Consider the following 22,888-nt stretch of genomic DNA (forward strand, 5'->3'; position numbering starts at 1 on the left):
GAATGAGTCAGGGCCTTTGGAGAGCGCATGGACTTCCGTTGGAGAGGGGAAGCGAGAGGGACAGCCTAGAGCGGCTTCCGGGCTTCCCTCGCCGTAGAGAAACTAAATACGTTTCTACCGCGCCAGGAGTCTCCCCTCCAGACGCACTGCGCATGCGTAACTGCCGCGGTGCTCGCCGGGAACTCTAGCCCTCCGCGAGGCGCATGCGCATTATATTTAATTACTTCTCCAGATGCACCGCGCATGCGTAGACGCCGCGGTGCTCGCCGGGAAATGCAGTCCTCCGTGCCGCGCGGCGCATGCGCGTTTCCCCTTCCTTCCTTCCGGCGTGGGGTCTGGCGCGGGCGATGGCGTCGGGCAACGGGGACTTCGCGTCGGGGGGTCGCCTGGACCCCGGGGCCCTGATGGAGCAGGTCAAGGTGCAGATCGCCGTGGCCAACGCGCAGGAGCTGCTGCAGGTGAGCGAGGGGGAGGGAGGAAACCGGGCGCCCATAGGAACCCACGCCCGGGGGGGGTCCCCTTGGCCCACCCCCACGAGGGCTTCTGGGACCCCCATAAGAGAGCCGAGGGGTCTCAAATCCCCCCCCTCTAGTAAAGGTGGGTGGGCATTGGCATGGGCAGAGCTGGGATTTTTGTTAGGGTGGTGGGGGGGGCCCCAGCCAAAGCTTTTGAGCTTGATTCTTTCTTTTTTTTAGGAAATCAAAGTTGGAAAACTTTAGGCGTGGGGTAGCACCTCTAACAGCCTATCTAAATATCGAATTAAATATCTATTTAATTAAAATTGTTTTTTTAATTAAATATCTTCTTGGTTTACAAAAGTACATGGATTTTCAATGCTTTTCTGTAATGGCATCCCCTCCACCCTGTCCTGGGATGGACTGCGCAGGGCGGGGCTTAACTTCTTCCCACCCCCCTATATTTTATTCAAGCCGCCCCCCCCTGCTACAGGCAGCTCTTGCTTCCCCCCCCCCAGGACCCTCCTTGACCTTCAAAGGCTGATCTAGGGGCGCACCAGACTTCTGGGGGGTGTAGTAGGTGCCCCGACTATGACACCCAACGGAAGGCGAGAGGTGGGGAGGGGCAGGTTTTGGTGTCACACAGGGCACCCCTGAAATTTGAGGTGCCTACGTCAGCCACTGTTAACCCTGTCTCTGTTCTTCCATTTAAACTTTTCCTTTTTCCGTCCTTTGCAGAGGATGACTGACAAATGTTTCCGGAAGTGCATTGGGAAGCCCGGGAGCTCCCTCGACAACTCCGAGCAGGTGAGGCTAGCCGCCCGCCCGTCCGTCCGTCCTTCCTTCCTGCCTTCCTTCCCTCCCTCCCTCCCTTTTTCTTCTTTACCTCCCCTCTTCCTTCCCTCCCTCCATCTTCCCTATTTCTTCCTTCCCTCTCTTCCCTTTCTTCTTTCTTTTTCCTTGCTTTTTTTTCTCTTCTTCCTCCCTCCCTCCTCCTTCCCTCTCTATTTCTTCCTTCCCTCTCTTTTTTTCTTTTTCCTTCTTTCTTTCCCTTCCCCCTTCCTCCCTTCCCTTTCCCCTATCTCTCGCTTCCCTTTCTTTCTTTCTTTTTCTTTCATATACTGCCCCGCTATACTCAGGGGTCTCAGAGTGGTTCACAGAATAAAATCAAGATTTAATTCGTAATTAAATTAAAAAGAGCAACCTAATAGCCCCCCCCCTTTACTGAGCTGGTGGGCTGGAGGTTCCCCCCCCCCAGCCCCCAGTGATGGAGACTTGCCGCCTTCTCCTCTTTCCTGACCACCCTCTCCTTTTCCTCTCCCTTCTCAGAAATGTGTCGCGATGTGCATGGACCGCTATATGGATGCCTGGAACACCGTCTCGAGGGCCTACAATTCCCGGCTGCAGAGGGAGAGAGCCAACATGTGATGGGGGGCAGTGGGGGTGCTGAGGAGCCCCACCATGGACTTGGCCGAGGGACCTATCCTGGCCACCCAGCAAGGTGGTTTAATTGGGATGGGCAGGATTTTGGTGCGGGTGGCAGGAAATAAAATGACAAACCTGTGGCACCGCCTCCTGGCAGTCTTCGTTTTTGTGCCCTGGCAAGGTTTAGGCACTCAGCGGGATTGTAATGCCAGGACCCCAGGGGTCATCCAATTTAAAAGTAGCTTTAAAAATCTGGACCAGGGCACTAGGTTTCAGAGCACAATTCAAAGTGTTGGTGCTGACCTTTAAAACCCTAAATGGCCTCAAAGGCCCAGTAGACCTGAAGGAGCGTTTCCACCCCAGACATCTCCTGAGGGCCTTCTGGTGGTTCCCTCCCTGTGAGAAGTGAGGTTGCAGGGAACCAGGCTGAGGGCCTTCTCGGTGGTGGCACCCTCCCATCAGATGCCAAGGAGATAAACAACTCTCTGACTTTTAAAAGATATCTGAAGGAATCCCTGTTTAGGGAAGTTTTTAATGTTTGATGTTTTATCGTGTTTTTAATATTCTGTGGGAAGCTGTTCAGAGTGGCTGGGGAAACCCAGACAGATGGGCAGGGAACTAATAATAATAATAATAATAATAATAACAATAATAATAATAATAATAATTAGAAGTAGTAGTAGTAGTAGTAGATGATGTTGGGGAGGGTTGGACAGAGCAATCCATCTTCCCAGGAGACCTTCCCAGAGAGCAGCTGGGGCCCCACTGAAGGCAACCAGAGGTTTGCCAGATGTTCCCAGTCACAAACTCAAGTAGCATCTCACACAAGCTTTTGTTTTCTCTAAAAAAATAGATTTATTCATTTGTGTATCGAGGCATTGTGCAACTTCTATCACAGGAGTGTCTAGAATCATCGCCAGGAGCACACCAGGAGCAGATTTCAGATGCCTCTTTTCCCGTGTCTGTGAAAGGAATCGGCGAGCTTTGTGGCCCCCACAAAGCGACGCAAGGAAAGGGGGGTGGTGGTGTTAAAATCTGCTACCAAAAATAAAACAAAATCAGTGCTTTTAAGCCGGCTGTGTGATCCAGCCTGATAGAAATGTCTTAGGGGGCTCCACCGGCACCCCTGACCATTCGTAGATTTGGGGATTCAGCAGGAAATCATTGAGAGTTATTCTGACTTTTTTTTTCTACTAGTCTTGATACAGTTATCCAAAACACATCCCAGAGACAGAAAGAGAGAGACAGAGAGAGAGAAACCCATTAGGAAACTTCCCGTGTCTTGATTTCTTGATCCCCATCTTTTCTCCCCAAAGCAACACCCTCCCCACGCCGCAAACAGGCAGTGCGTTTTCCGTCTGGCAGGCGCGACGGGAGGGGGAAACGGCGTTTTCTCCGACGCGGGAGAGTCCGTCGTGGAAAGAAGCCCCTTCCTCAGTTCCGTTCCAGCAAATGCAGCGTGGTGGGTTGCGTTGGTGGGGTCAGAGCCAGACAGGGAGAAGAGAAGGAGGAGCCTCTTGCAAGCAGGCACGGCCCAGGAAGCTTGAGCAGAGGCTCGCGGTAAGGCTGCCCCCCCCTCAGAGGAGGGTGCATCGGAAAAAGCTGGTTTTCTTCTGTAGCTCGGGGGTGATCTTCACCCCCTGGCTGCTGCCTTGAGGGCTGTTGCCTTCCTGTGAATGCAAAAGGACCACGGGAGGGTTATTCAGGTGGGCTTTGAATCCAATCTGTTTCTGCCCCCCCCCCCACTGCAAACTCTGCTGGAGCTGCAGGTCAAACTCTTGCCTGGGGAGGGAGCAGGGCAATGGCGCCCAGCAGACCCGGGCTCTGTGCTCCTAGCAACTCCAAAGGCCGCGACCTCAAAGCTCATTACACCCCCTCTCCTCCTGCCGCATTATATATTATTTTAAAAATAATATGTTTATTACACTTCCATTTTAAACATTTAAATACATCCTCATTTTACTTTTGGGCTCTATGCTCCTAGCAGCTCCAAAGGCCGCGACCTCAAAGCTCATTTCGCCTCCTCCCCCCCTGCCACATTATAGAACTTTAAAAAAACACACATTTTTATTACACTTCCATTTTAAATATTTAAATACACCCTTATTTTCCATTTTACTTTACTTAGCAACTTCCCTCCCACCCAACTCATAGCTTTCGCAGTTTGTTTTTTACACCAAAGCATTGATACATTTTCCTTTTTCACTCATTCAACCTATCTACATTTTTTACAAAAATACAAAAAGGCATTAACCATTATCATCACAAGCCACCTTACAACCCTGCTGGCGTTGTTAACTGTTTACGATAGTGCGTTATAAAACCCTTACCCTTTGCCACCTGTCCTCCTCAGCCCAACTAGTTTCTTATACAACACTGAACAAGTTAATACTGTTTTATGTATGTGTGTGTGTGTGTGTGTGTGTGTGTATACATACACACACACACGGTTCTCAAACGCCTTGGTACTCAAACAACTTGGAACCCAAACACTGCAAACCCTTGTTATTGTGGGAGTAGATCGCAGTTTCTTGCGAGTTGGACATGCCTGGTTTAGCGGTCAAGAGTGCCGTGCTAGGACATGGGAGACCAGCGTTGAAATCTCCCACTCAGCCTTGAAGCCCGCTTGGACCAATCAATTCCCCTCAGCCTAACCTGCACCAGGCAGTTGTTGGGATTAAATGAGGAGGGGGAGCCTTGAGCTCTCCTTGGAGAAGGAGAGAGATAAATGCAACAAATAAATCTGCGTTCTAGCCAAGGCGACTCACCAGTTTCTTGTCCATTTTCGCCTTGATGTCTCTGGCGAGAGTGAAAAACGCCTGGAATTTAAAACGGGGAAATAGAAAATATATATATAAATGTGAAAAGGATCGGACGAGGCCTCGTAGCTCGCGCTGCTCTCCTGGCGCTCACGCCAAAATGCAAAGCCAAAGACTCGAGGGAGGCTAGGCGGAGGGGGCAATTGGCTCTTTGGTGTCCCCAAATGGCCCTTGCGACCTGTCATACCACACCACGGATTGTTGCACAATGTCCCCCGTCATCTGCAAGAGCAGCAGCAGCAGCGGGCCAGACCTCTGCAAATTAGAATTGTGGGCCGGGAGAGGGAGAAATGATGGGGCGCGGCAGCTATTTTTGCAGCGGGTCCCCCGTTTTGCAGATTTGCTGCAGCGCTGAGGGGAGCTGGAAGGGCTTAAGAGATTCTGCCTGGGGGACTGGGCCCCAGGCGTCCTTCCGCCCTTTGGACCGGGCGAAAAGGCTTCCGGGAAAGAGGGTCAGGAAGGCAGGGCCGCCACTCACGTTCTCTATGTTGATGTTTGCCTTGGCGCTGGTTTCCATGAACTTGATGCCGAAGCTGCTGGCCAGCTGAACAAGAAAAAAAGGAGGAAAGGTCTCATGTCAGTTACGCAGGCAGGCCCTGAACACAGGAACCAGCATCTGCCTTGAGAAACACAGTTCTAAAAAAATTTCCATTCCCGAATCCAACATACAGTGGGGGGGGGGGGGAGTATTTGATCCCCTGCTAAATTTGCTCGTTTGCCCACTGATGAAAGAAATGACCAGTCCGTAATTTTAATGGTAGGTTTATTGTAGCTGTGAGAGACAGAATAACAAACTCGGGTCTCCAGCTTCTTTGGGACAACACTTTGGCCCAGTATCCCTGAAGGAGCTTCTCCACCCCGGACACCGGGGTCCCTCTCCCGAGGGCCTTCTGCCGGTTCCCTCCCTGCGAGAAGTGGGGTTGCAGGGAACTGGCCAGAGGGCCTTCTCGGTGGTGGCGCCCGCCCTGTGGAACGCCCTCCCATCAGATGTCAAGGAAATAAACAACTATGACTTTTGGAGGCAGATTCCCTGTTTAGGGAAGTTTTTAAACGTTTGATCTTTTATATTTTAATATTCTGTTGGGAGCTGCCCAGAGTGGCTGGGGAAACCCAGCCAGATGGGCGGGGTATAAATAATAAATAAAATAATAATAATTATTATTCCTGATTCCTCAATGAAACGGCTAACTGCAAGTTAGCCGGTGCTTCCTTGTCTCTCTCTGTTCTGGCTCTCAGCTCCCTTGACATCCCCCTTGCCTCTCCCATGACACACGACCGGCTAATCTCTGGACGCCAAAAACCGCCCCTCACCTTCTCTCCTTGCTCTCGGGAGACCTGCCGCTTGTGGTTCATGTCGCACTTGTTCCCGAGGATCATTTTTTCCACATCTGGAGACGCATGCTGCGGGGGGAGAGAGTGAGCGCAGTGGTGAGAAAAAGAGACACGGCCTGGTCTGCACGCAGAGCTTGGGGCTGAGAGGCCGACACAGTGCTTCTCATCCAGCTCTGTTGGGAAGGGAAAGGCCTTTCAGAGGCCCCCTCCTGGCAGAAGAACTTCCCTGCCACTTCCAGGAATTTCACTGCACTTCAAACGCTTGCAAAAAACCCCACAGTGCCATGCCGCTCATTCGGAACAAAGCAGAAGCCTTCTGTGTTAGTTGCAGAATTTGGAGACGGCAGAGCAGGGACCGTGGCAAGCGCCGCCGCAAGATGCGTTTCCCGGAGGGGTTTCCCAGCCAGGATGAGCGAGCAGAAGGGCTGGCTCACCATTCGTTACCTTCTACAGGGCAACGGTCTTGTCCCACTGCGGATCCTGCAAGAAACCGCACCTCTGAGAAGCAGGCTCCCCTTGGGGAGGAGGAGAGTCTCCTCTGAGCGCCTGAGAACAGAAGCAGCCCGTTTCAAATGCTCCTTCCCCCCAAAACCTGAAGCCTTCCTGCTAGGAATTATGGGACATGAAGGTCTGGGGGACAGCGGACCGGCTCCCTGCTGAAAAAGTTTGCTGACCCCTGGGGTAGATGGTTCTTGGGATCCCTCCCAGTTTGACGATTCTATGATCTATGATCTACGAACTGTTTGTAGGCTGTTCCTCTAGGTCCAGGCAGTATTGCCTGCACAGGAAATTCTCCAAGGGTCTCTAGGAACCTACACGGACCCTGAGATCATCTTCTGAGGCCCTTCTTCGTGTGCCTCCTTGAGAGGTCCAAAGGGTGGCAACATGAGAACGGGGCCTTCTCTACAGTGGCTCCCTATCTGTGGAATGCTCTCCCCAGGGAAGTTCGCCTGGTGCCTTCATTACACACCTTTAGGTGCCAGGCAAAAACATTCCTTTTTAACCAGGCCTTTGGGAGATCTGTTTGACATCCTATACCCTTTTAAAATATGGTTCTTTTTGGGGGTGAAGTATTCTTTTTTGGGGGCTGAAGTATTATTGGGTTACTGCTTTTATTTTGATTTTATATATTGTGATCCTTTTTTGGTGAACCGCCCTGAGACCTCCGGGTATAGGGCGGTATATAAATTCAATAAAATAATAATAATAAAAATAGCAGAGAGAGGCCTCTTTCTACCTCTGGCTATGACTGACATTGTCCCCACCTAGCTTTCATGTCCACGGATATACACCACGACTTCCACAAAAGCAACTCTCCTCTCTGGCAGCTTCCGCAGCTGGTATTCGGAAACAGACAGCCTCCGACCACAGAGACAGAGCAGTGGGATAACATACCTCTTCGATGTTTCTGACCCAGTTCCGAATGTTTTCAAACGACTTCTCGTTGGTGATGTCGTACACCAGCATAATGCCCTAAAGAGCAAAAACGGGGAGAGGGAACCAATCAACAGAGCTGCTCCCCCCAAAAAAAATTCTGGAGGGATTTGTGGGCTGGAGGTGGGAAAAGCCTGAACTCAGGTGTTCCCAACATGACACAGAAAGCAAGGGGGATTCGGCAGCGAGCCGGCTCTAGGGGGAAAGAGGAGCACAGAACGTGAAGGTATGCAGAGGGATGGGGTGAGAACGAGGGTGTGCATCCTGGTCACTGTCTCTTCGAGCTCTTGCCGTCGGGATGGAGATACAGGACGATGAAGACAAGAACAAGCCGTCTTAAGAACAGCTTCTTCTCCAGAGCGATCTCGGCCCTGAATGGGAAGCCCGGACTTTGAAAGTCATCTAATCTCCCTTGCTGTATTACACTGTATTGTTTAATTAGTGTTTTTATGGAGCAGTCAAGTAATTTCGTTGTCCCTGAAGGGGGCAATGACAATAAAGATATTATTATTATTATTATTATTATTATTATTATTATTAGGGTCGGCGTTTTCAGTCCTCAACCCGAAGGTGGACCTCGCCACCAGCATCTTGAGAGCGGACAGGAGCCGACCGCTTTGCTGCTTTCAATAGTTTAGAACAACATTTGATTCTGAATATTTTTCTCTGTTTTCCTCCTCTAAAAACTAGGTGTGTCTTATGGTCAGGTGCGTCTTATGGGGTGAAAAATACGGCATGTTAAAAAGAGGTCAGCAGCGACCCGAGTCAAAGGGAGACGTGCACCCACCATGGCTCCTCTGTAGTAAGCCGTCGTGATCGTCCGGAAGCGTTCCTGCCCAGCGGTGTCCCTGGAGGAAAGGCACAAGAAGAGAAATGACAACAACAGCCAGGCAGGGCCCCCGCTGCCTTGCCCTCAAGGTACGCTGGCCGAGAAGCTCTAGCGTGGGGCAAAAGCCCCGCCGTGCCGGGAGAAGGCCCAGGAGGTTAGGGTGCTGGTGCCGCGCCATTTTGGGATGTTCTGCATTCTTCCCGCCGCTGCAGCGGCACAAGCTGTGCCACTGCTCTGCCATCGCAGTGGCCTTGTCAGGGATCGTCTGTAGGCTTGCCACCCATGTCAGAGGCACTGCCCATAGCTGTCAACTTACAGATTTGAAAATAAGGGACCAGCAGCCTCGAAAATAAGGAATCAGCATCCAAAATAAGGGATTTTCCAAGGGGCACAGGTATGTTCAACTTCTGAGCCCCTCCGAGCCAAAGGCAGAAAGCCCAGCCAGCAGCCAAACGAAGCCTCAAGCGGTGGTTCCCACAGCGCAGCAACCCGGCAAAGGGGATGCAGCAAGGAAAACCAGCGTCACCTCTCCGCTGGGAAGCGCTGAGAAAGGCGAGTCCCCAGGCAACGCGGCTGATTTGATCGGCACAAGGCATGCAAGCTCCACCCCCCAGTCGTTCTTAGACTCCTTATTGGGTAAGCAACGCAGCCAAGCAACCCAGTTGGAGCCTCCCTCCTCCCTGGCCGGCAGGGAGGGAGGGAGAGGAGCTGCTTCCTTTGAAACCCGGGAAATTTAAGGGACATCATCAATAAGGGACAGCAGCGGGACACGGCACTGGGATAAGGGACTTTCCCGCCAAACACGGGACAGTTGACAGCTATGGCACTGCCCCTTCCTCTTGGAGTCTCAGGGACTCGCCCCCCCCCCCAACAAATTGGAAAGGATAATTTCCTGGGCTGCCTTACCAGATCTGCAGCTTAATCTTCTTGCCATCGAGTTCTATTGTCCTGATCTTGAAATCGATTCCTGCACAGAGAAGACCGCCCGCCAGTTAACAGGTGGCACTTGACAGCTGACAATTATAATCATTAATTAATAATAAGGTCTCCGTCTCCCTTTTTTGCTGCCCCCTGGAACTCCGTTTATTTTCCTCCCGTCTTTCCCTACAAGGTGCTTCCACCCGGAGGAGGGGAAGGCAAGGTGGGGTTTCAGCCAGGGCCTTGCCAGCTGCCCCCCCCCGTATCCCAGCCCCAGAGGTGTTTCCTGCACCGTCAGCTGCATTATTATTCTTTGGGGGGGGTCAACTGCAGGCCATTATTATTATTATTATTTTGGGGGGTGTCAGCTGCAGGCTTTATTATCTCGGGGGTGTCAGCTGCAGGCTATTACTATTATTATTAGGGGATGTCGGCTGCATTATTCTTCTTTTTGGGGGGTGTCAGCTGCAGGCTATGATGATGATGATGATGATGATGATTATTATTATTATTTTGGGGGTGTCAACTGCATTATTCTTTTTGGGGGGTGTCAGCTGCAGGCTATGATGATGATGATGATTATTATTATTATTATTATTTTGGGGGTGTCAACTGCATTATTCTTTTGGGGGGTGTCAGCTGCAGGCTATGATGATGATGATGATGATTATTATTATTATTATTTTGGGGGTGTCAACTGCATTATTCTTTTTGGGGGGTGTCAGCTGCAGGCTATGATGATGATGATGATGATGATGATTATTATTATTATTTTGGGGGTGTCAACTGCATTATTCTTTTGGGGGGTGTCAGCTGCAGGCTATGATGATGATGATGATGATGATGATTATTATTATTATTATTTTGGGGGTGTCAGCTGCATTATTCTTTTTGGGGGGTGTCAGCTGCAGGCTATTATTATTGTTATTATTATTTTGGGGGTGTCAGTTGCATTATTATTATTATTCTTTTGGGGTTGTCAGCTGCAGGCTATGTTTATTATTAGGGGGTGTCAGCTGCATTATTCTTTTGGGGGGGTGTCAGCTGCAGGCTATGATTATTCTTCTTTTGGGGTTCTCAGCTGGAGCCTCCCCCCCCCGAAATAAGCCCTGCCGGGGGTTCCCTTCCGGGTCCTCCCTCCCACCAACCCCGCGAGCTCGGCCTGCCATCTGGGGGGGGAGGGGGCGCTCCGCAGTTGCCATGGCGACGGAGAGGGGAGGGAGGGGCAGGGGGCGGGCGCACCGATGGTGGAGATGAAGGTGGCGTTGAAGGCGTCCTCGCTGAAGCGGAAGAGCGCGCACGTCTTCCCCACCCCGGAGTCGCCGATCAGCAGCAGCTTGAAGAGGTAGTCGTAGGTCTTCGCCATGTTCCTCAGGCCGGGAAGCGGCGGCCGCGGGCGGCGATAGGCCCGCGGGGCTGCCCGTCCGCGGGGCGGGGAGGCTCCCATTGGAGGAGGCCGGCGGAACCCCCGCCTCTCGTCGAGGCCCGGGGATCCCATTGGTGCCACGTCAGCAACGTCCGTTGGAGGCGACGTCATGACGCGCGCGCTGCGAGAGAGGGAGAGCACGTCACGACGCGCGCGACGAACGAGAGAGGGACGCTCTAATACGCGCGTCATGAAGTGCGCGCCGAAAGAGAGACGGAGGGCCGTTCTAGCCTCTACGTCGCGATCCGCGCGCCGGAAGAGAGCGCCGCTCTAGCCCGCGCGCGTCGTCGTTGCGGCCTCTCCGGCTCCGAAGCGGGGAAGCGGCGCCTGGGAGCTCGCCGAGGCCGCTGCTGCCGCCGCCCGGGAGAGTGTCGCCTGTGGCTCTCCCGCCCCCCGAGCGCCTCGCCATGTCCGCCAGCGCCGTCTACGTGCTGGACCTCAAAGGGAAGGTGAGCCTCCCGGGGCAGGAGCAGTCTACCCGCCTCCGCCTGACAGGAATAAGCGGGGGGGAGGGAGGGGCCGGGGAGGGGGTCCCTTGAGTGGGGGGTCCAGTGGGCCTTCCCCCCCCCCAAGGGCCTATTATTATTATTATTATTATTATTATTATTTTGGGGGGTGTCAGATGCCCGCCTCTGCCTGACAGGAAAAAGCGGGGGGGGGGAGGGGCCGGGGAGGGGGTCCCTTGAGTGGGGGGGTCCAGTGGGCCTTCCCCCCCCCAAGGGATGAGCAGAGGGAAAGGGAATGGGGCCTCCCTAGCCAAAAGCTGGCCAGGTCTCGGAAGGCAGCCCTGTCACGTCTGAAAGCCACCCAGAGTGACAGATGACAGGTGGGCGGGTTGAAATAATAATAATAATAATAATAATAATAATAATAATAATAATAATAATTTATTTATACCCCGCCCATCTGGCTGGGCTTCCCCAGCCACTCTGGGCGGCTTCCAAAAGAATATTAAAATACTATAATACATCAAACATTAAAAGCTTCCCTAAACAGGGCTGCCTTCAGATGTCTTCTAAAAGTCTGGTAGTTGTTGTTCTCTTTGACATCTGGTGGGAGGGTGTTCCACAGGGTGGGCGCCACCACCAAGAAGGCCCTCTGCCTGGTTCCCTAAATAATAAATAATAATAAAATTAGGATGATACGGGCTCGGAAGCTGCCCCAGGGTGGCCGGGGTAGAAATAATAATAAAATAATATCAGTATTGTAATATCGGTGGTGGCTCTCGCCCTGTGGAACCCCGCCCTCCCACCAGATGTCAAAGAGAAAAACAACCACCTGACTTTTAGAAGACATCTGAAGGCAGCCCTGTTTAGGGAAGCTTTTAATGTTTAATAGTGTTTTATTGGAAGCCGCCCAGAGTGGCTGGGGACACCCAGCCATATGGGCAGGAAATAAATAAATATAAATAACAAATAAATAAAATAATAATAATAATAATAATAATAATTAGAGACCAGGGAGTTAGCTGGATGGGGTACCAATGCTAGTATGGCTACTAATACTAATTATTATGGTATTTTTATTATTGACAACTAGAGAGTCATCCAGCTGGGGTACAAATACTAATTATTATCATTATTATTATTATTATTAGAGACGAGGGAGTTAGCTGGGTGGGGCGCAGATCCCCACCTCTCCTCCCAGAGGAAGGCCCTGCCTGTCACTGGGCAGCGACTGCCTTTTTTTGCAAAAGGAGCGCCGCAGCCTGCAGATTTCTGGCCCTGGCTCCTTCCGAAAGCAGGAAGCCAGTGGTTTCCTTCTGGGCCCCGGACGTGGTGGTGGAGCTTCTGCAGGGGACGGTTCCTGGGTGTGACCGAACAGTGGCAACGTCATGGTTTAGACTTCCGTTTTAAGTTGCTAAAGATTCTCTCTTTTTCTCTCTCTCTCTGCCCCAAACCACTCCACATGCTCCTGCCGATTCCAGGTCCTCATCTGCAGAAATTACCGCGGAGATGTGGACATGTCAGAAGTCGAGCATTTCATGCCGATCCTCATGGAGAAGGAAGAGGAAGGGACTCTGTCTCCCATCCTGGCCCACGGAGGCGTCCGATTTATGTGGATCAAACACAACAATTTATATCGTATCCTTTGCCAAAGCAAAACGGCCTTCTCTGTGGCAGCCCCCACCTTCCCGAAACCCCCTTTTTATAAGAATTCCAAGGTCCCAAATATTAAAATACCGTATTTTTCCATGTATAACACCCACCCTACTTGTAGTAACTATTTGTAGTAACTTGTAGTTACTTGTATATTTTGTGAGATGTGTTGTACGATATATACACCATTTTGAAGTGGCTTGTTTGTATATTTTGAATGACTTCATAACTGATTATATATTCACTAACAGTTATTAGCCAGCATGTTGCATTTTTATTTTTGTAGATTGTTACCTTTTACAACACAGGGGCTTGTGTTCATTTAAACCTAGCCAGTGCCAGGAAAAGGTCTGCTGTGCTTCATCCCTGGTAGATTTCACATGGTTAAATTTAGCATTATTATGCGCCTTGTGGCGTTTGGTCAACAGGGAGGCAAGTTTGCAAAGCGAAGCGAATAAAATGTAAACGAAATACAGAGAACCGGCAACTTGAAAACCTGCAAATGTGTTTGTTGATGCCCCCCCCCTTTTAAGCGACAAACTCCTCAACACAGCCCCACTCCCAGTGGTTGCCACCTCTAAGAAGAACGCCTGCGTCTCTCTGGTGTTTTCCTTCCTCTACAAGGTCGTTCAGGTAACTGTGGCAATTACTGTGTTCCTGCAGAGTACTGTGTCAGAGATGTTGAGGCCCTGAGGGTTTTCCCCCATGTGGATTTTGTCATCCCCTTGGGCGAAGGAGCCTAATACAGTGGTCCCTTGATTCTCAAACGCCTTGGGACTCAAAAAACCTGGAACCCAAACACTGCAAACCCGGAAGTAGGTGTTCCAGTTGGGAAACTACTTTCGGAAGCCAAACATGCTCCATTTTGAGTGCCACACTTCCATTTTGAGTGTTACGTTGTTTTTGCTATTTATTTTGCATTTTTGCCGCTCCTTTTGTTTTGTTTTTGTGATCGTGTGGAACCCAGTTCAGCTACTGATTGATTGATTGTCTGACCGCAGTACGTCGCTTATTGCTTTCATTTTATGGATCAGTGGTCTCGTTAGATATTAGAATCCATGTTAAACGGCTGTTTTAGGGGTTGTTTTTAAAAGTCTGGAACGGATTGATCCGTTTTGCATGACTTTTTATGGGAAAGCACGCCTTGGTTTTGGAACGCTTTGGTTTTGGAACGGACTTCCGGAACGGATGAAGTTTGAGAACCAAGGGACCACTGTACAGGATTGAATCAACAGTGATGGAGGAATCTGGGGATGGTTGACGAATGCATTCCCCACCTTTCCAGCATTAGCAGTTTCAAAGGTTGTGAACAACCTTTTTTTTATTTGAGACCTGCTTCCTGCCACTTTAACCTTTGGTCCTGGGTGACCTCGTTCTCTTTCCTGACCGTTTCAGGTGTTTTCCGAGTATTTCAAAGAGCTGGAGGAAGAGAGCATCAGAGACAACTTTGTGATCATTTACGAACTTTTAGATGAGCTGATGGATTTCGGATACCCACAGACCACGGACAGCAAGATTTTACAAGAGTAAGTGCCTCTTTTGAATCTCCGAGAGAAGCAGCCGGAGACTCAGAATTGGCCGCTGAAATCTTGGCAGGAGAGGAGAGAGTTGCTACCGACGGGTGGCGGGCCTTTTCTGCGGTGGCTCCCCGCTTGCAAATGTCTGAGCCCAGGAGCTGCTGCTGTGTAGACTGAGTCTAGAGACACAAGTTGGGGTTTGAGGGAGAAGAGATCGGTGGTGTGTCCCTCTGTCTCCCCTGGTTGGACTAGGCTTAAACCTCTTGGTTATCTTCCGGCCAGCTGGGGAATCATTTTAAACATGTCTCTGGGGTGGAAAGGTGCAGAGCGTTGCGTTTTGACTTCCTGCCTGTGTTTTCGGAAAGGTACATCACCCAAGAAGGTCACAAGCTGGAGACGGGAGCGCCGCGCCCTCCGGCCACCGTTACCAACGCCGTGTCTTGGCGTTCGGAAGGGATCAAGTACCGGAAAAATGAGGTCTTCCTGGACGTCATCGAATCGGTGAACCTCTTGGTGAGTACGCTTTTCCGCTAATGAGCTTTTGGAGGAAGGTCCCTTAGGCTTGTAGGCCGTGGACCCATTGCGCTGGGGGTGGCGTTACAAGAGGGCCCTCCCCGGGAGGACGTGCACACCCCACGGCCTGCACAGAGATGACCAGAGAAGGAGAACCCACTGCCATCAGCTTCATGGCCAAATCTCCCTTTCTTCTAACAACAGCGTTGTAAATTAGGCACCTTCGCGATCGTCTGCTTGACGACCAAGAGAAGATGCCTGAAATCTGGACTGTTTTCGCATGCTTAACGCCCCACCCTGTAGAATTCTGTCCGCTATATTTTATCTGCGCAGTGGGGAGCAATTTTGGGAAGCTTTTCCTGCACAGCCTAAGCTTGCAAGTTCGATAATGTCAACTGCGAGATGGTTGAAGGATGAGGAAACCCTCCAGTCCAGCGGCCCGGAAGCTGCCCACTTGACCTCTGTGTTTCGGGATGGGGTGCAGGCTGGAGAAATTCCTCACGTCTGTTCTTGCCTCCGCACACTCATTTGATCTGTCTATACCCCTCGGCCGTCGCCCGAGCCGTCGTCATCGGCTGGCAGGCCTCAAAAAGTGGCCTCCTGCGGCTGGTCAGTGCCTTGTCGGTCCTCGTCCACTGACCCCCCTCCCTCCCGCCCCAGGTGAGCGCCAACGGGAACGTTCTGCGCAGCGAGATCGTGGGCTCCATCAAAATGAGGGTCTTCCTCTCTGGGATGCCAGAGCTCCGCCTGGGCTTAAACGACAAAGTCCTCTTCGACAACACTGGCCGTGAGTATGTCTGCGGCGGCTCCCAAAACATTTCGGGTTCTTTCCTTGCCTCTTTGAGGAACTCACCCTTCGCGGGGAGAGAGCTGGGTCAGGAGCGGGGCATCTTTTCAACTACACTGGTGCCTTAGTTCTCAAACGCTGAAAACCCGGAAGTAATTGTGTTCTGGTTTCCGAACTTTTTTGGAAGCCAAACGTCCGCCGCGGCTGTCGGCTATTGTTTCTGGGGCGCCTGCACCAGTCAGTAGCCGTGCCTTGGTTTTCCGAACATTTCAGAAGTCAAAGGGACTTCCGGGACAGATTAAGTTAGGTGTTTTTGTTTTTGCTCTTTATTTTGCGTTTTTGTTTTTCAGGCTTTTTCGGTTCATTTGTTTTTGTGACTGTGTGGAACCCAGTTCAGTTACCGATTGATTGGTTGTGTGACTGCGGAAATGGATAAAAGCCCCCCCATCCAAACAATGAACGTCATCAGTGCGGGGAAGAAAAAATAACAATTTTAATTGCTTTTATCTACATTACTGTCTTCTTTATTTTATAGTACAGTACATTGATTATTGCTTTCATTTTATGGATCAGTGGTCTCGATAGAGAGTAAAATTCACATTAAATGGCTGTTTTAGGGGTTGTTTTTAAAAGTCTGGAACGGATTGATCCGTTTTGCGTGATCAGAGGCTTGACAACCATATGTCAGGAGTGCTCTGATGGTGTTTCCTGCTTGGCAGGGGGTTGGACTCGATGGCCCTTGTGGTCTCTTCCAACTCTATGATTCTATGACTTTCTATGGGAAAGCGGTGCTCCTTGGTTTTGGAAGCTTTGGTTTTGGAACGAATTTCCGGAACGGATTAAGGTTGAGGACCAAGGGGGTGTTTGTGTGTGAGTAGGAAAACAGATTCTCCCTTGTATTTTCAGGGCCACTTGCCTCTCTGCAGCCTCCCTCCTTATTCCCAAATCATCGCCAGTTCTCCTTCCTGGACAGTTAAGGCACTTTTCATTTTAATCTTCTTCTTCTTCTCCTCCCACCAGGAGGCAAAAGCAAATCTGTGGAACTGGAAGATGTGAAGTTCCACCAGTGCGTCCGCCTCTCTCGCTTCGAAAACGACAGGACTATTTCGTTCATCCCACCCGATGGGGAGTTTGAGCTCATGTCTTATCGCCTGAACACTCACGTGAGTCTGCGTTGATCCGAGGGCAGGAGCAAATCCCTTCCTTATGCCTCTCCCCCCTCCTTTCTGTTGCTTTCTTCTTCCCTTCAGTCTAGCCTGGTGTTTTCCAAACTTGGGTCTCCAGCTTCTTTGGGACAACAGTTTGGCCCTGTATACCTGAAGGAGCGTCTCCACCCTCATTGTTCAGCCCGGACACTGGGGTCCATCTCCCGAGGGCCCCATGGTGGTTCCCTCCCTGCGAGAAGCAAGGTTACAGGGAACCAGGCAGAGGGCCTTCTCGGTGGTGGCGCCCGCCCTGTGGAACGCCCTCCCATCAGATGTCAAGTAGATAAACAGCTACCTGACTTTTAGAAGACATCTGAAGGCAGCCCTGTTTAGGGAAGTTTTTAATGTCTGATGTTTTATTGTGCTTTTAATATTCTGTTGGGAACCGCCCAGAGTGGCTGGGGAAACCCAGACAGATGGGCAATGTATAAATAATAATAAATTCTTATTGTTGTTATTATGCTAGACCTTCCATGCAAAGTCCTCTCCCAAATTATTGGCCTGGTTGCCAGCCCAGAGAGTGAGCCCTCTTCTCCGCAGCCGCTGTGTCCGGGGGCTTTCCTGCTTTCCACTCGCGGTACCTATCCTGACACCCCTTTTCTCTCTTCGCCCGCAGGTGAAACCCCTGATCTGGATCGAGTCGGTCATAGAAAAGCATTCCCACAGCCGCATAGAGTATATGATCAAGGTGAGTGGGACCCTCCCTCTGTTTGTTTTGGGGTGACTGGAAGTCACAGCGGAAGCTGTGTTGTAAGAATTCAATTTACCCTTTGTGAATTGTACTAGTCTTTGGGGGGTTTTTTTGGTTGACAGTAATTTTTTCTTTTCGAAACTAATAAAGAAATATGGGGGGCGGGGAGGACGGACAAAAAACGAGGCTCCCGTTTCTCCTTTGCGCTGGCTCTTTCTTAGGCCAAGAGCCAGTTCAAGCGCAGGTCGACAGCCAACAATGTGGAGATCCACATCCCTGTCCCGAACGACGCGGATTCGCCAAAGTTCAAAACCACCGTTGGGAGCGTGAAGTGGGTGCCCGAGAACAGCGCCATCGTCTGGTCGGTCAAGTCTTTCCCGGTAAGCCTGTCTGGGTTTTTGGGGTGTAGGGCTGGATTTTTGTTTGATGAGGCCCTCAGCTCCTGAAGGTAATGGGGCCCTTTATATGTCCAGCTGTCCTTTGTCAACAACAAATTTCCACTGTTTTTGGTGTTGAATATATGCTCTATGGTCATTTATGGACCCAATCGGTATCTTAAGCCATTTGCACATTTTGCCCTGCAACTAGTCCATGCAGAATGTAGGCACCCTATATATAGAAAGGAGCAAAGCAGGGATATTTTAGGGAGCAGGCTAGCAGATGGGCCCATGACTCACATCATAGGAGCCTACACAACACAAAACACTGTTTTATTTTATTTGTTTTTCATCTTATATTTTGGAAATAGACATCCAATCTCTTTTTCCTTTAATTTTTTTGGGGGCCCCCAAGAGAGTGGGGCCCTAAGCTAGAGCTTGTTTAGCTTATACGTAAATCCGACACTGTTGGGGTGTCTGGAAAGAGGGGAACCCCTGACCCCAGAGAGAGGAGATCGAGTCGGTTTGGGGATCTGACTGTGGCCACTTTTGGAACAGCGTCTCCACCCCTCGCTTGGCCCCCATTTAGCACCTCTGAATGTTGTGAGACTTTTGTGGGTGAGCCGAGTGTTTGTTTGGACCCTGGGTGAGAACGCGGAGGCCGAGATGGAGGGCATGTCAGAAGGCAGATGAACCGATACTAATTTTTATATATACTGTATATACAGTGGTGCCTCGGAAGTTGTACGGAATCCATTCCGAAAGTCCGTTCGACTTCCAAAACGTTTGAGATACCAGGCGCAGCTTCCGATTAGCTGCCAATCGGAAGCTGTGGAACCTGTGTTGGACGTTCTGGTAACAGGGAATTCCGAGGGTCTTGCCGGTCTGGAAGGAAGGGAGAAGGCAGCCTTCCCAGTCTAGCCTGGCTCTCCCCATACTCTGAGGGGGCTTATAAATGGTTCCAGCAGAATTCAGGAAGGGGAGCTATGACCCCTGACTTTCTGCCTTTCCCCACAGGGAGGGAAGGAGTACTTGATGCGAGCTCACTTTGGACTCCCAAGCGTGGAAGCAGAGGATAAAGAGGGGAAGCCACCCATCAGCGTTAAGTTCGAAATCCCGTATTTCACCACTTCCGGCATCCAGGTGATAAGCCCTTCGCTGTCGGGGGACGGGACGGTGGGGGGCTAGGGTTGTCTGCTGCGAAGATGGGGGGGCCGGGCTAAACAAGGCGTCACGCCAATCCCACAGTTTCTTCCTTTGGCCGTCATACTCACTAATTCTACAAAGTTCTGTTAATTTATGCAACCATCAGTGGGAACGTTTTTATCTGGCGTATAATGAAGGCCCCCGGTGGACTTCCCTGGGGAGAGCATCCCACAGGCAGGGGAGCCACTGCAGAGAAGGCCCCGCTCTCGTGTTGCCACCCTCCGCGCCTCTCGAGGAGGAGGCACACGAAGGAAGGCCTCGGAAGATGATCTTGGGGTCTGGGTAGGTTCATATGGAGAGCGGAAGTGACTCGGTCTGCTTTTCTCCCTCCCTACGCAGGTACGCTACTTGAAGATAATTGAGAAGAGCGGCTACCAGGCCCTGCCTTGGGTCCGCTACATCACTCAGAACGGAGGTAGGTGGAGAGGCCCGTGTTCTTCCCCCTCCTGGCACCTGGGAAAGGGGTAACGGTCTGGGGCGGGGCTTGCCTTGTGTGAACGGCAGCGGGGAACAGGAGGATCTGGGCTTGCGAAGCAGCAGGAGTAGGGGCTCAACTTATAATAAAGTGATAATAAATGAAAAGATTTAAGGATGTTAATGTTAAATTTATAAGAACTTTGATTTGGAAAACCGTTAAAAGGATGTGCATTGAAATTCAACAAAGGGGAAGTGAGGAAGTCACTTAGCAGTGTTAATAAGTGTAATTTTAATAAGGTTATGATTTTTGTTTGTTTGTGTATAATTTTGTGAAAATCATTTTAAAAAATTTGGAAAAAAAATATAATAATGTGATAATAATTTATTATTTCTACCCCTCCCATCTGGCTGAGTTTCAGTTTTGCCATTTCAACGTAGCCCAACAGTTTAATTTGCCATTCTTCCAATGGCAAATTTTCCAATTTTTTAAACGAATTAACAACAAACCAGTTCGGATTCAGCACCAGTTTAAAAATGGACTTTTCGCCTTCCCTCCCTCCCTCCTTTGCTGCTCTCAGTAAAACACTTCCTCCTAGTTTCTAAACGTCTCCCGTCCGTTCCTGTTCCTCTGCCCTAGATTACCAACTCCGGACGCAGTGAGGGCCACCTGAACAGCCACAACCGAGGAAACAGCGCATCTTCCAGTTCAGAAACGCATTTGGTGCTCAGAAGGTGGTTCTCGGGGGGTGGGGAAGGTTTGGCCGGCTGGAAGCGGGAACCAGCCCGAGCCCCAAATCCGGCAGCCTTCGGCACCGACCTTGTGAATATGTGTGTGTTTCTCTTGTTCAGTGTTAATCACGTTAGGAGTTAGCTGTTGCCCTGAGAGAGAGTCGACCTCAGGAAAAACCTGGCCAGTCTTATTTCCGCGCTTCAGAAACCTGAGCACCGTTTGCGGTCTGCTTTCCGGAGCCGCTTCCGAGTATTAGCCAAGCCCTTCTTGCCAGAGAAACCCTTGCTTGACCTCTGCGGACCCCCTCAAAGCCCCCACACTCATTAGCGCAGGCCTGTTTTCGGAACGGAGACTCCGGACGACGCATCGCTTGCAGAAAACCTGCTCTCTCTCCTTCCCATGAGGGCAGGGAATTCCGAGCGGGTGGACTCAGCAAATTTACACCGATTCTGGAGCCGAGGGGGAAGAACCGATTTCTGCAGTTTTCACAAGCAGCAGCCGAGCTGGCAAATCCATGCCTGGACCACGCTGGGCTGCTCCTTAGTGGTAGAAAAGTCCCTGCATCTGGAAAATTAGCCTCATTTTCGGGTGGGGGGGAAGCTTCCTCAGCATGTTTTGCCATGACGTCTGACGCTGCTTTTGAAAAGGCAGCAATCGGGTCTCCCAGCAGAAGGAAACAGGCGCACAGTGTTCTTGCGAGTGTCCGGCTTCTAACAGTGTGTGTCGAAAATTGGATGGATGTCGATGTTTTTCTTCCTCTTCCCGCCTCCTCCTCAAGCTCCACCTGCTCCTGAGCAATTTGCTTTACTCAGTGACCAGTCGGGCTTTGCTGTTTAGGAAGCACATCTTTTTTTCTCCATGTCCGCGTTCCCTTTCTTCCTTTCGTTCCGCCTCCTTCCTTTCCCCGGAACTCTGGCTCGAAACGTCTGCAGTGCCGGTAATCCAGTGTTCGAGTCTGCCTTTCCCAACAGTAAACAAAGCCAAGTTTGGGATCTCCTCGCCTTCCTTCAGGCAGCTTTAGAGGCCCTGCCGGAGCCACAGGGAAAGCTCCATTGTGGCTCTTGCTGCGGAAACGGGGACACCCCCGTGGTTGCGTGTAAAGGTTTTCTTCGACAGACTGGCTCGGGGTGACGTTTGGGGCCGGGATAGCGCTACCTGCTGAAGCCAGGTTGAAGACACGGGACCACCGCCGCCCCCTCCTCGCCCCCAGCCGTCGGAACCACCACCAAGCAAGCAAACCACCATTCCTGCCGAAGAGGCCATTGTTCACTTGTTGCCGAAAAGTCTGTTTCAAATAAATTGAGCTTATGTTGATCAGTATTTGGGCTGGAAACACTGTCTGGCTTCTGCCTCTTTGTGGGGTGGGTGTGTGGGAAGGGTCAGGGAGCCTGGGCATATGAGGGAGGGGAGCATTTCTCTGCAAGAATCTGAAGCAGAGGGCAGCTGGCATGGACCCCTAACAGGAGGGGATTCCTTCCTCAGCTGCAACACCAGTGGGGCACTCCCATTAGCAACCCAGGGGTTCAGTGGCGACCCGGGCCTGAAATCCCCATTGTCTGCAGTCGCTGGAAGCACAGCCCAAAGGAGCGAAGGAGAAACGACAGTGGGAGAGTAAACCACTTGAGCTGTGTTTAAGAAAAAAATAAATAGTAATCGTAACAGGGGAGACGCTCAAAATTAGAACAGCAAGCTCTGGGCCCAGGGCAGAACCCCGCAGCACCCCACTTGTCCGCATCTGGCTGTAGCAGCCAGAGCGCTGTCACAGGCCTTCCAGAGCAGGGTCCCACAGAGTTGCCGTCTCTGGTCCCACCTAGCCAGACGTCCCCCATTACTTGTTTATGTTGTGCCTTCCTGCAGACCCCGTCTGCCTCTAGGCTGGGAGTTTGGCCTCTCGACACACATCTCGAGGGCCGACACACAGAAGGAAGAGGGAACGAGCTTGTTTTCTCCTGCTTCGGGAGGGTGGGACCCGAACCCGTGGCTTCACATAGCCAGAAAGGAGGTGCCGACTCGACATCGTCGGGAAGAACTTTGCGACGGTCAGAGCTGTTTGACTGCGATGGAAAGCGGAGGACTCTCCATCCTTTGAGGTTTTCAAGCAGAGGTTGGGTGGCCATCTGTCAGCGGTGCTTTAGCTGAGATTTCTGCACTGCAAGAGGGTTGTTGTATCTTAATCTTTTATTCCCCCCCCCAATTTTTAAAAATTGGTTTTCACAATATTATAAACAAACACGAAAGACAAACAAGCATAAATCATAGCCTTATTGAAAATTACACTTATTAACTTTGTTAAGTGACTTCCCCGCTTCTCCTTGGTTGAATTTCATTGCATATCCTTTTAACGGTTTCCCAAGTCACAATTCTTATAAAATTTAACTTAAACATTAACATCCTTAAATCTTCACTTTACGAAATTAAACATGTTAATTCAACACTTAACATAAATAAAATCCTAAGCCAATTAGGTATCTGCAAGCTATTTTCAGTTAGTTTAACTGAACATATTTAACTAAATAATCATTAAATTTAGTCTACTCTTCCTGATACTCCTCCTCCTTCTGGTCACGGACTCTTCCGGTTAGGTCGGCTAGCTCTGAAAAATCCATCATCTTCATCTGCCATTCTTCTATCGTTGGTAATTCTTGGGTTTTCCACTTTTTAGCTAACAAAATACGAGCCGCAGTTGTGGCATACAAAAATAATTTAAC

The 22,888-nt window shown here is 50.6% G+C and overlaps 3 protein-coding genes across 3 annotated transcripts; 2 read left to right on the forward strand and 1 right to left on the reverse strand.

The window, feature by feature from the left end:
- The first annotated feature begins 316 nt into the window (after positions 1 to 316).
- TIMM13 (translocase of inner mitochondrial membrane 13) lies at positions 317 to 2,020 on the forward strand. The gene is made up of 3 exons (XM_082206819.1): positions 317 to 458; positions 1,194 to 1,262; positions 1,785 to 2,020. Exons 1-3 carry the CDS (start codon positions 348 to 350, stop codon positions 1,881 to 1,883), a joined length of 279 nt encoding a protein of 92 aa, XP_082062945.1. The 5' UTR covers positions 317 to 347; the 3' UTR covers positions 1,884 to 2,020.
- A 690-nt stretch (positions 2,021 to 2,710) lies between these two features.
- On the reverse strand, positions 2,711 to 10,615 carry RAB8A (RAB8A, member RAS oncogene family). Its single transcript, XM_082206747.1, has 8 exons — positions 10,455 to 10,615; positions 9,201 to 9,261; positions 8,253 to 8,313; positions 7,427 to 7,504; positions 6,011 to 6,100; positions 5,178 to 5,243; positions 4,649 to 4,699; positions 2,711 to 3,550 (listed from the first exon to the last, which is right to left on the reverse strand). Exons 1-8 carry the CDS (start codon positions 10,576 to 10,578, stop codon positions 3,458 to 3,460), a joined length of 624 nt encoding a protein of 207 aa, XP_082062873.1. The 5' UTR covers positions 10,579 to 10,615; the 3' UTR covers positions 2,711 to 3,457.
- Positions 10,616 to 10,933: 318 nt separating this feature from the next.
- Positions 10,934 to 21,513, forward strand: AP1M1 (adaptor related protein complex 1 subunit mu 1). The gene is made up of 12 exons (XM_082206545.1): positions 10,934 to 11,087; positions 12,566 to 12,722; positions 13,303 to 13,370; positions 14,133 to 14,263; positions 14,620 to 14,767; positions 15,428 to 15,554; positions 16,575 to 16,717; positions 17,376 to 17,447; positions 17,672 to 17,830; positions 18,845 to 18,970; positions 19,373 to 19,448; positions 20,088 to 21,513. The coding sequence occupies exons 1-12, from the start codon at positions 11,046 to 11,048 to the stop codon at positions 20,108 to 20,110; spliced, it is 1,272 nt and encodes a 423-aa protein (XP_082062671.1). The 5' UTR covers positions 10,934 to 11,045; the 3' UTR covers positions 20,111 to 21,513.
- Positions 21,514 to 22,888: the final 1,375 nt, after the last annotated feature.

Source organism: Podarcis vaucheri (genome assembly GCF_965113315.1).
Source record: "Podarcis vaucheri genome assembly, chromosome: 18".
Lineage (NCBI taxonomy): Eukaryota > Metazoa > Chordata > Lepidosauria > Squamata > Lacertidae > Podarcis > Podarcis vaucheri.